General features: G+C 48.5%; 1 protein-coding gene across 5 annotated transcripts in view; it reads right to left on the minus strand.

Moving 5' to 3' along the window:
* The window catches only part of BEGAIN (brain enriched guanylate kinase associated), a 256,003-nt gene that overhangs the window by 114,245 nt on the left and 128,967 nt on the right, over positions 1-12,791 (minus strand). For all 5 annotated transcript variants that reach the window (XM_063948638.1, XM_063948637.1, XM_063948639.1 and 2 more), the window contains one exon: positions 11,818-11,884. In XM_063948638.1, coding sequence (XP_063804708.1) covers positions 11,818-11,884 — 67 coding nt within the window. The remainder of the gene's footprint in view (positions 1-11,817; positions 11,885-12,791) is intronic.

Consider the following 12,791-nt stretch of genomic DNA (forward strand, 5'->3'; position numbering starts at 1 on the left):
ACCTTACCCATTTCTGCTCCACGTCTTCATCTTCCAACGCCAGCAAAATTTGACGGATCTCCAAGATTCTGCAGGGGATTTCTCAACCAGTGTGAGATTCAGTTTGAGCTACAACCTGGCAATTTTCCCAGTGACCGTACAAAAATTGCCTACATTATTTCTCTTCTCAGTGGCTCAGCCCTTGATTGGGCATCACCGTTATGGGAGAGGTCCGACACCCTGCTATCTTCTTACACTGCATTTGTGTCAACATTCAGGCGCATCTTCGACGAGCCAGGCCGGGTAACTTCAGCTTCGTCTGAGATTCTCCGTTTACGCCAGGAATCACGTACTGTAGGACAATATCTTATACAGTTCCAGATCCTGGCATCCGAACTGGCATGGAACGACGAGGCCCTGTATGCTGCATTCTGGCATGGTTTATCCGAGCGTATTAAAGATGAGTTAGCTACCAGAGACTTACCCTCCAAGTTAGATGAGCTAATCTCACTTTGTACGAAAGTTGACTTACGTTTCAGAGAGAGAGCAACTGAGCGTGGAAGATCATCTGCTCCAAAATCTTCTACTCCTCCTCCTCGCCAACTGTCACCAACTACAGATGAACCCATGCAAATTGGCCGTTCCCGTTTTACTCCTGCTGAGCGCCGAAGACGTCTCTCCGAGTTTCTCTGTCTGTATTGTGCAGCTCCGTCTCACACCATTAATGCCTGTCCCAAACGTCCGGGAAACTCCAAATCCTAGCTCGCCAAGGAGAGGGCCGGCTAGGAGTAATGATCTCCTCTCCATCTCCTCAAGATTGTAACCTCCCAGTCTCGCTTCAAGTTGCTCAACGTTATCAGAACGTCATTGCCCTCCTGGATTCCGGAGCAGCTGGGAACTTTATTACTGAAGCCTATGTTAAACGGTGGTCCCTACCCACCGAGAGACTTCCTTCGTCCTTTTCCTTAACTGCTGTGGATGGCAGTAAAATTTTTGATACAGTTATTTCTCTAAGGACTCTACCAGTTCGTCTGAGAGTGGGAGTTCTTCATTCCGAACTTATTTCATTTTTAGTGATTCCAAGAGCCACACATCCTGTGGTCCTGGGCCTTCCATGGCTCCGTCTTCACAATCCTACAATTGATTGGACGACTACGCAAATCCTGGCATGGGGTTCCTCCTGTACTAAGACATGTTTGTTTAAAGTGTTGCCTGTCTGTTCTTCCTCCCCCAGGTCGTCTGATGTTCCACCTCCTCCATATCAAGATTTCACGGATGTGTTCAGTAAAGCTTCTGCCGATATCCTTCCTCCTCATAGAGAATGGGACTGCCCGATTGATCTCGTTCCAGGGAAGGTTCCACCTCGAGGCCGAACTTATCCGTTGTCTCTCCCCGAGACACATTCTATGGAGGAATACATTAAAGAGAACCTAGCAAAGGGGTTCATTCGACCTTCTTCTTCTCCAGCCGGCGCAGGCTTCTTTTTTGTAAAGAAGAAAGATGGTGGTCTGCGGCCGTGCATCGACTACAGAGGTTTGAACGACATTACCATCAAGAACCGCTATCCTTTACCCCTGATTACTGAGCTCTTTGACAGAGTTAGCGGAGCTACCATCTTTACAAAGCTGGACCTGAGAGGTGCATACAATCTCATCCGGATCCGTGAGGGTGACGAGTGGAAGACCGCATTTAACACCCGTGACGGACATTATGAGTACCTCGTCATGCCCTTCGGATTGAGCAATGCTCCAGCTGTCTTCCAGCATTTCGTCAATGAGATCTTCAGAGACATTCTATACCGTCATGTCGTGGTCTATCTAGATGATATCCTCATTTTTGCCAACGATTTAGAGGAACATCGTTTCTGGGTAAAGGAGGTTCTGTCCCGTCTCCGTGTCAATCATCTCTACTGCAAATTAGAGAAATGCGTCTTTGAAGTCAAGTCCATTCCGTTTCTAGGGTACATTGTGTCCGGTTCCGGACTAGAGATGGATCCTGAGAAACTACAAGCAATCCAGAATTGGCCGGTACCCTTAACCCTCAAAGGGGTCCAGAGGTTCTTAGGGTTCGCCAATTATTACCGAAAGTTTATACGAGACTTTTCCACCATTGTGGCGCCTATTACTGCTTTCACCAAGAAGGGTGCTAACCCGTCCAAGTGGTCTGAAGAAGCCATGCAAGCTTTTCATCTTTTAAAACAGAGGTTCATCTCTGCACCTGTCCTGAAACAGCCTGACATCGACTCTCCTTTCATCTTAGAGGTGGATGCCTCCTCCGTTGGAGTAGGAGCGGTGTTATCTCAGAGGGCTAAAGATGGTCATTTACATCCTTGCAGTTTCTTCTCACGGAAGTTCTCCCCAGCGGAGCGCAACTATGCCATTGGCGACCAGGAGTTGCTAGCCATCAAGCTCGCTCTAGAGGAGTGGAGATATCTGTTGGAGGGAGCTTCTCATTCAATCACCATCCTTACAGACCACAAGAACCTTCTATATCTAAAAGGCGCACAATGTCTCAACCCTCGTCAGGCCAGATGGGCACTTTTCTTTTCCAGGTTCGACTTTAAACTCCAGTTCTGTCCGGGCTCTCAGAATCGCAAGGCCGATGCCCTTTCCCGCTCATGGGAGCAAGAAAATGAGTCAGAGTCTTCAGACAAGCATCCTATTATAAATCCGTTGGCATTCTCCACGGTAGGGATGGACTCTACGCCCCCATCAGGGAAAAGTTTTGTGAAGCCGACACTAAGGAAGAAGCTCATGCATTGGGCCCATGCTTCCCGTTTTGCCGGACATACAGGTATCCAAAAAACCCTGGAGTTTATCTCTAGGTCCTATTGGTGGCCAACTCTGAAAAAGGACGTTTTGGAGTTTATTGCATCTTGCCCAAAGTGTGCTCAACATAAAGTATCCCGCCAGTCGCCTGCGGGGCAACTGGTTCCACTATCTGTTCCCCGTCGACCATGGACCCATTTGTCGATGGATTTTATTACAGATTTGCCCATGTGCAACAAGTTCAATACCATCTGGGTGGTAGTTGACCGGTTCACCAAGATGGCACACTTCATTCCTCTCACCGGTCTTCCGTCAGCTTCCAAGTTGGCTCAAGTATTCATACAAGAGATCTTCCGACTCCACGGTCTTCCAGAAGAAATTATCTCAGATCGAGGAGTTCAATTCACAGCCAAATTCTGGCGAAGTTTATGTCAAGTCCTCCAAGTCAAGTTAAAGTTTTCCACGGCTTACCATCCTCAGACCAATGGTCAAACTGAGAGGGTAAATCAGGACTTGGAGGCCTTCCTCCGCATCTATGTGTCCTCCTCTCAAGATGACTGGGTTCAATTACTTCCCTGGGCCGAGTTCTGTCATAACAACCAGTATCATTCTTCATCTTCCTCAACACCATTCTTCACCAACTTTGGATTCCACCCTAAAGTCCCTGAGTTCCAACCGCTTCCAGCAACTTCTGTTCCCGCAGTGGATATCACCTTGCATCAGTTTGCCAATATCTGGAAGAGCGTACGATCAGCTCTGCTCAAGGCATCGTTCAGGTACAAGAAGTTTGCGGATAAGAAGCGTCGAGCAGTTCCTGCTCTCAAGGTGGGTGATCGGGTATGGTTATCCACGAAGAATTTGAGGTTAAGAGTTCCCAGTATGAAGTTTGCACCTCGCTACATCGGTCCTTTTAAAATTGATCAAGTCATCAATCCTGTTGCTTACAGACTCCAGTTACCTCCCTTCTTAAAAATACCCAGGACATTCCATGTTTCCCTGTTGAAACCGCTAATCTTGAATCGGTTTCATTCCTCACTTCCACCAACTCCGAAAGTCCAAACTCAACGAGGCGTTGAGTATGAAGTGGCCAAGATCCTGGACTCACGTCACCGTTACGGTCAACTTCAGTATCTCATTGACTGGAAGGGCTATGGTCCTGAAGAACGCTCTTGGACCAATGCCTCTGACGTCCATGCTCCTGCCTTGGTCCGAAATTTCCACGCAAAGTTTCCTTTAAAGCCTAAGAAGTGTCCTGGGGCCACTCCTAAAGGGGGGGGTGCTGTCACGATCCGGGTATCTGGACGCCATTACTTACCCTTCAGATGCCTCCTAAGGCGGGCTCAGCGTTCCAGGACCGGATTCCGCTGTTCCTGAGTTTCCACATGCAGAGTGGTCTTTTCATCAGCCGCGGCCTCCGCTGTGCCCGCGTGGTTAAATGTGCATCTATCAGCCTGGCGTCTCCTGTCTCCGGTGGCCGGCGCCGCCATTACTGTTTCCCAGACCACATGGATTACCAACCAAACTTCCCTCCAAGTGTCTGCATGGGCGCAGCCATCTTGGATTCTGTCATCTGATCATTTCCCCCAATCTGCTGTCTGTGTTGTTGATTTGCATAATTGCCTAGCCAACCCCTTCCTTGCTGCAGGTATAAGTAAGCTGTACCTGAGCAAGGAAGACGTCAGTGCTTTGGTTGTCAAACCTAGTTCCTGTTTGTCTCTCTTCTATGATTGTCTTCCAGGTTCCAGCTCCTGTCTCAAGACTTCCACCATAGAGACCCGCACCAGCATTCCACCTGCGGTGTAGCCTGACTCTCCAATCCATTGTGGATTCATCTGTTTCCAGCTACAACACTACCTGCTTCCAGCCTCGGCTTCCAGCAGAGTACAGCTTCCCTTAAAGGGCCGGTGTCCTTTCTACACTTTACCACTCTCCACCGGAATTATTATTTCTCCGCTCTCAAGTTCTACATTTCAGTTCACATTTCATCGCTCCCAAAGTTCATTTATTATTTAACTGGTTCCAGCCAGTATCCACTCCGTGCTAACAACAGTCTGGTTCCAGCCAGTATCCACAGCAGCTGTTTTACCTTTAGCAACCCAGCTCTTCCTGGAACACCAGCTGGTACAATCCTGGGTTATCTCCATTGCTACAGCCGGGCCTGGTAAGGACTTTCCATCTAGAAGATCATAAGAACTATCTCACACTACCAGTGCCCTGTGGCTCCTGCCATGCTGTAGTACTCAGGAACTGTATTTATTCTTTGCTGACTTTTACGTTTTCTTTTATTGCTGCTGTGATGCGGAGTTGTCATAATAAACATCATTGACTTTTATCTAAGTTGTCGTGGTCACGCCTTCGGGCAGTTATTATTCATGTTACTTACATGTCCAGGGGTCTGATACAACCTCCCAGGTTCCGGTACATCTCAGCCCCTACAACTGAGGCTGCCTCCCGTCAGCTCAGGCCCTCAGTTGTGACAGTAGTGTAGCATATAGCGTATGTAGTGGAGTGCATAGGGGCATGTAGTGTAGTGATGTAGTTCAGCGTGTAGGGAATGCAGTGTAGTCATGTAGTGTAGCATATAGGGTATGTAGTGGAGTGTATAGGGGCATGTAGTGTAGTGATGTAGTTCAGCGTGTAGGAAATGCAGTGTAGTGATGTAGTGTAGCATAAAGGGTATGTAGTGGAGTGTATAGGGGCATGTAGTGTAGTGATGTAGTTCAGCGTGTAGGGAATGCAGTGTAGTGATGTAGTGTAGCATATAAGGGGATGTAGTGTAGTGATGTAGTGTAGCATATAGTGTATGTAGTGGAGTGCATAGGGGCATGTAGTGTAGTGATGTAGTTCAGCGTGTAGGGAATGCAGTGTAGTGATGTAGTGTAGCATATAGGGTATGTAGTGGAGTGTATAGGGGCATGTAGTGTAGTGATGTAGTTCAGCGTGTAGGGAATGCAGTGTAGTGATGTAGTGTAGCATATAGGGTATGTAGTGGAGTGTATAGGGGCATGTAGTGTAGTGATGTAGTTCAGCGTGTAGGGGCATGTAGTGTAGTGATGTAGTTCAGCGTGTAGGGAATGCAGTGTAGTGATGTAGTGTAGCATATAGGGAATGTAGTGTAGTGATGTAGTGTAGCATATAAGAGGATGTAGTGTAGTGATGTAGTGTAGCATATATGGGCATGTAGTGTAGTGATGTAGATCAGCGTGTAGGGAATGCAGTGTAGTGATGTAGTGTAGCATATAGCGTATGTAGTGGAGTGCATAGGGGCATGTAGTGTAGTGATGTAGTTCAGCGTGTAGGGGATGTAGTGTAGTGATGTAGTTCAGCGTGTAGGGGATGTAGTGTAGTGATGTAGTGTAGCATATAGCGTATGTAGTGGAGTGCATAGGGGCATGTAGTGTAGTGATGTAGTTCAGCGTGTAGGGGATGTAGTGTAGTGATGTAGTTCAGCGTGTAGGGGATGTAGTGTAGTGATGTAGTTCAGCGTGTAGGGAATGCAGTGTAGTGATGTAGTGTAGCATATAGGGTATGTAGTGGAGTGTATAGGGGCATGTAGTGTAGTGATGTAGTTCAGCGTGTAGGGGATGTAGTGTAGTGATGTAGTTCAGCGTGTAGGGGATGTAGTGTAGTGATGTAGTTCAGCGTGTAGGGAATGCAGTGTAGTGATGTAGTGTAGCATATAGGGAATGTAGTGTAGTGATGTAGTGTAGTGATGTAGTGTAGCATATAGCGTATGTAGTGGAGTGCATAGGGGATGTAGTGTAGTGATGTAGTTCAGCGTGTAGGGGATGTAGTGTAGTGATGTAGTTCAGCGTGTAGGGAATGCAGTGTAGTGATGTAGTGTAGCATATAGGGAATGTAGTGTAGTGATGTAGTGTAGTGATGTAGTGTAGCATATAGCGTATGTAGTGGAGTGCATAGGGGAATGTAGTGTAGTGATGTAGTTCAGCGTGTAGGGGATGTAGTGTAGTGATGTAGTTCAGCGTGTAGGGAATGAAGTGTAGTGATGTAGTGTAGCATATAGGGAATGTAGTGTAGTGATGTAGTGTAGTGATGTAGTGTAGCATATAGCGTATGTAGTGGAGTGTATAGGGGTATGTAGTGTAGTGATTTAGTTCAGCGTGTAGGGAATGCAGTGTAGTGATGTAGTGTAGCATATAGCGTATGTAGTGGAGTGTATAGGGGCATGTAGTATAGTGATGTAGTGCAGTGGATAGGGGAGTAGCGCAGTGATGCAGTGTTATGATATAGTGCAATGTATGTGGACACACAGAGGAGCATGTAGTTGAACACGCTGGTGGGGCATGTGACACATAGGGGAATATTGTCCAGTAGTATCCCCTATTTTCAAAATATTTGATAATCTGATAAATTTTAGTCTGATGGTGTGTGTGTGTGGGTGATGGTGTGTGTGTATTGACGGTGTGTAATGATGTGTGTGTGTGTTTGTGTGTGTGTGTGTGTGTGAGTGGGTGTGGGTGTGTGTGTGATGGTGTGTGTGTATTGATAGTGTGTAATGATGTGTGTGTGTGTGTGTGTGTGTGTGTGTGTGTGTGTATGTGTGTGGGGGGGGGGGTTTCCAAATGACTGCCTTGCCCCGGGTGACAGAAATCCTAGTTTCGGCCCTGATCCCATTCAAATCTAAGAAATATATTTTCAGAAACTTGAAATATCTGCAGTCGGGCAAGCTGCTCTCCCACCGGAAAATGATGAATATTAAGCCCACTCCACTATCCACCCCTCCCCTGCATATTAAGCACCCCCTGCCACCCTGGAAGGCATGTACCAGGGCCCCTTCATTCAGCCCAATGCCTCTTCCACAGTTTAGCCCCATCTGTGCAGTAAAGGAGTAATTAGCAGAAATGACTGCTCCAGGTCCTACATGCAGAGCGGAAGATAGAACACCCCCTACCGCCCGCGGGACATCAATGCTGCCGCTGATAGCACCCCCAACCCCTACCGCTGGAGGATGGGTAGGGGGCCCAGTGCATTGCTGTGCCCAGGGGCCTACACTGCTGTTAAGACGGCTCTGCCCGACGGCTGCAGCATTTGCATATTGTCGCACAGCTGCAAAGGCATTTCCATCCATCTGTGACTGTACAGCAAGGAGCTGACACGTACATGATAACGTCAGATTGGAAATGTCACATTTATACTGTATATAACATAGTGTGATTGCTAGAACCCTTTCTCACTCAGAGCAGCAGACCGCAGACAGGCCGATGGCGGAATGTTGCCGGCTTATCCTGCCCCATGCCCGCACCTAGGGAGGCCAATCCCGGGCCGTTTTTTCAATCCCGGGATACAAGATTGAAAAACGGTCAATCCCGGGATTGCAGTAGGGACCAGTGAAGGTTGTAGGGAGCAGCGCTGGAGGGAGGGTGTAGTGTAGGTAGTGGTGCGGGAGGTAGGGAGGGTGTAGGTAGTGGTGCGGGAGGTAGGGAGGGTGTAGGTAGTGGTGCGGGAGGTACGGAGGGTGTAGGTAGCGGTGCGGGAGGTAGGGAGGGGGTAGGTAGCAGTGCGGAAGGGTGGGTGTAGGTAGTGGTGGGGGAGGGAGGATGTAGGTAGCGGCGCGGAAGGGTTGGTAGCGGCGCGAGAGGGAGGGTGGGTGTAAGTAATGACACTTACTATTAGGCGGGCGGCCGCGGCAGCCATGGACTCACTGAACACGGGAGCATTTCAAATGAAGCGCCGGCCGCCAGCCAACCAGAGCTGGCGGACCGGCGGCCAATCAGGGAAGCGGTCGCAGCAGTGGCTCCTGATTGGCTGCCGCTGCTGCGGCAGCTTCCCTGATTGGCTGCCGAGCCGCCAGCTCTGATTGGCTGGCGGCCGGCGCTACATTTGAAGTGCTCCCGCAGTGAGTCCATGGATGCCATGGCCGCCCGCCTAATAGTAAGTGTCATTACTTACACCCACCCTGCCGCACATGCGCACTGTAATCCCTTGAATCCCGGGATTGGAAGCTCCAATCCCGGGATTCAAATCCCGGCATTTTTGGGCCCAAATCCCGGGATCCCGCCGATCCCAATCCCGGGATTGGCCTCCCTACCCGCACCTTGTACTTGTAGCCGGAGTTTGAGGAACACTGCATTAAGTGCTAGCACAGTCGCCCTGTTATGGCAGAAAGGGGCGGGGCGGTCGCTAGTGTGTGGAATGGCGTGCACTCTTACTACACCATGTACTGTGTGAGGCAGAGTATAAAGTATAGGAGTATGTCAGACATATCTTCTGTGTATTATTCTAATCATTTGCATAGTTAAACAAAGCTCTATGGCGGGTGAGGCAGCGTGTCTCCCCCCCCCCCCCCCTCTTCCCTTCCGCACATCTCTCTGATCAGAACCCACCACATTTCCAGGAGTTTATATCTCTGCACCTTTGCGTAATGCCCACATGACCAGGGCCGTCTTTTTGTATGGGCTCAATGGGCACTTGCCCAAGGGCCCCAGAGTTATAAGGGCCCTAGGCTGGTAGCTGAGGGTCCCCTCTTTCCAGGGGTACCAGATTTTTGAAAATCGGGCCAGGGGAACCAGAGATATCCGACTTCAAAGCAGTGGTCCCCATCCAAGCCTGTTAATTGCTCTTCCCAGCCCAATATCTCGGATTCTGTTTGACTTTTAGTTTTTCTGAAGGTATACTCCAAAAGCTGGGACGCTCCCCTTTTGGTGGACACTGACAGCTTGTCTCTACTATGCCCAGAACCAGAGATATCAGTCTTCCAGCAGCTGGTCCCTGCTCCAGCTCCAAACTGGTATACAGTTTTATATTTTCGTTGGTGGATTGCTCCGAACTCTGATCCCCAAGTCCCCAGAACCTCCTGAAAGGTGGGACTCTTTAGTGTTTTTATCCCATTCAAAGGTAAGAAATCTATCTCCAGGAACTGGAGATATCTGCAGTCAAGCAAGCTGCCCTCCCACCGGAAAATGGTAAATATTAAACCCACTCCACTATCCACCCCTCCCCTGCGCATTAAAAAACCCCTACCACCAGGGCCCCTTCATTCAGCCTAATGCCCCTTATACAGTTTAGTGTTCCCTCCGCCGCATCTGTGCAGTAAAGGATTAATTAGCAGAAATTACTGCTCCAGGTCCTACATGCAGAGCTGAAGATAGAACACCCCCTACCGCCCGCAGGACATCAAAGCTGGCGCTGATTGCACGCCCAACCGCTACCGTTGGAGAATAGGTAGGGGCCCCAGTGCATTGTTGTGCCCAGGGGCCCACACTGCTGTTAAGACGGCCCTGCACATGACCCCCTTTGGCTCATACTGATGGAGCCACACTAATGGTGTCTGGGGCGCACACATCCGCGATGCACACACGCCCCATTCACTAGAATGGGAGCGTCTCTGTGCTCTCCCGGCGTGACTAGGTGGACGGATCGCCTAGTCACGCCGGGAGCGCTCGTATGCGATGGAGCTGCGGCTCCATCTATATATTGTGTTTAAATCTGGCTCTGGTATTAGCCAGTGCCTCCTGAACCATGTACCTCACCGCACGCTCCTGGTGGGAGGTGATGGAGCGCCCCTTGAAGGTTGCTGACTTTTTAGCCATCCAGTTCAGTGGGAACACACAGTGTGACCCTAGCACTGATCTGTTTCTTACACTGCCTGCACCTTGTGATCACCTGCACACAGCAGTGCAGGCAGGAGGGACTGCATTGGAGAGACCACCCCCTGATGACGTATTGGTGCCTGATCCAGATCACATGACATAAGCAGCCATAGCCTGCCAGCCTTGCACTGTCCAATCTCATCATCACAAGAACTTCCCAGACTCCCAGGACTTCGCCGAGCAACACTTGGGCACTGCAGAATGGTACAGTGGTGATTCCAGATGTGTAGCTGCCAGTGAGTCCGGCCGGTGATGTTTGGCAGCGCTTTGGGTGACGGTAGGTGTGGCTTCCTTGTTTGAATGTTGGACTGCACAGCAGAGGGACATTAATATTTTGCATCATAATAGGAAATTATCAAATATACACAGTATCAATGTACGGTAAGTGCAAAGTACAATATGCGTGTGGGGATGAACAGTGTTTAACACCATATAAGGAGCATGTATGATGGATACATGGGGTGAACTGTGGGATATGGTCTGATGATAGGTGGTGAGGGCTAAGGGACATGTATAGTCTCATGGTATGTGGGAAGGTTTGAGTTGCATTTAAGGGGTATGTGGGGATGTCTGAAGTATGGGGGCGTTAAGGCCATGTTCAGAGGTCTGATGGTTTCTGGGAGGTTTAGGGGCAATTACGGGTCAAGTGGGGAGGCCTAATGGCATATGTGGAGATGTAAGGGATATATGATGAGGTCAAAACAATAAATTATGATGGACCCAAAAACAGTGAAATTAGACAATTGTTTTAGTAGTGTAACAATGAAAATTTAAACAACCTTAAAATACACATAGAAAAATAAAATCTACCGTATCATCTATCTTGTCACATGCAAGAATATCAGCAGCCTCTGTGCTACTTACACACTGGGACAGGACTCAGGAGGACTCGCTATGTATGTCTTTCTCTCCAGCCCTGAATGCTCTCATCAGGTAACAGGTTACACAGGACAAAAAACGCATCAATCTAGTCTACTGTGTAAGAGGGGAAAGAGGGGATAGTCTGGGATCCCTGGGACACTTACAGCCCTCTCCTATTTCTCCTCTGGTCAGGAAGATCCGTGGGCAGCTCACGATACTCCTGTGTCTCTGCTTCCACTACACACTGTCTGTCTTTCAGCCTGGTTCATCCTTCCGCTGTTGCACAAGGAGAGCTGGTGATATCAGTGTGCTCAGGCCAGGTGGACCCCCTGATAGAGGGGGGCCCAGGGTACAGTGTCCCGTGTGCTCCCACTACACCTCCTTAATCCGGCTCTGTCTAGGACACAGGCTGATTTGTGAAACATCTTTGCCAGGGTAGCCTATTTTTTCATGTTCCGTCCCTCTTGTGTCAACAGCTGACTATGGCACGGTCTGAACAAACGTTCCTGAGTACATAAGTATGCAATGCACTTTCCTCAGAAGAATATCCCACAATTGCATGTGGCTGTTAAATGATATTTAAAGACTTAAAAACTCACCATTCTGTGCAACTTCTCCTCTAGCTCCTGATTTATTCTTTGCAAAGACAAGTAATTGGTTTGTATTCTGAAAAAAAGAAAAAGATAAACAACAGGTTTTTTTACCAGGCTTTCCCAATGATTGCGTTTTCTGCAGACATTAAGTGACCGATCCTGCGCAGATACACATTCCACGCCCTCTTCTCTTGCACTTTAATTACAGCTCTGCCCTACTCAGCAACCATCTTGGGGCACAGATCTCAAGGGCAGTAAGCCCATTTCTGATGTCAAGGAGTCAATATGTGAACAGCCAATCTGAGCGCAATACCCCCCACTCCCCCTCCACACACGCCAGAGTCCTGCCAATCGGAAGCCACACATTTATTTGTCTTTTATTTTATACTTTAGAAGAAGAGATATAGCTGTAGAACATTTATGAAGAAAAAAGTGGAAAACAGGGTTTTTCCACTTCTATGTCTGTGTTTTGTGAAACTACAAGTTCCAGGAGGTCTTAGATATTTTGCCAGACATAGGTGCTTGTACTGTAGTTCTAGAAGCGCAGTCAATGGCTGCCACTTACTAATGAAAATACTGCCTTATACAAAGTTGCTGCTTTTGCAGAGGTACCACAGTAAACCCAAGAACTGTCTCCATGTGTTAGTGGTAACCAGCGCTGGCGCGGACTATATCCTGGTGATTGTCCTATTATATTCTGGTGGGATCATGGATTACACTCATTTACTTGCTTATATATACACAGTAATGACACAAGTTGCTGCTGCGTAGTCACCACATACAGTATCTGCTGTAACGCTGAAGCAGACCCTCGTTACCAACCTGGATCGTGCTTCATGTGTAGACTGAACCAGGCGACTCCTCTCCCAATCACTGCTGACTTGTCTTACTGCTTGTACAGTATACAGTGATATAGTCTATCTGCATACTATGACTCCTCTCCCAATCACTGCTGTCTTACTGCTTGTACAGTATACAGT

This window comes from Pseudophryne corroboree, chromosome 12, assembly GCF_028390025.1.
Source record: "Pseudophryne corroboree isolate aPseCor3 chromosome 12, aPseCor3.hap2, whole genome shotgun sequence".
In the NCBI taxonomy this organism is placed as follows: domain Eukaryota; kingdom Metazoa; phylum Chordata; class Amphibia; order Anura; family Myobatrachidae; genus Pseudophryne; species Pseudophryne corroboree.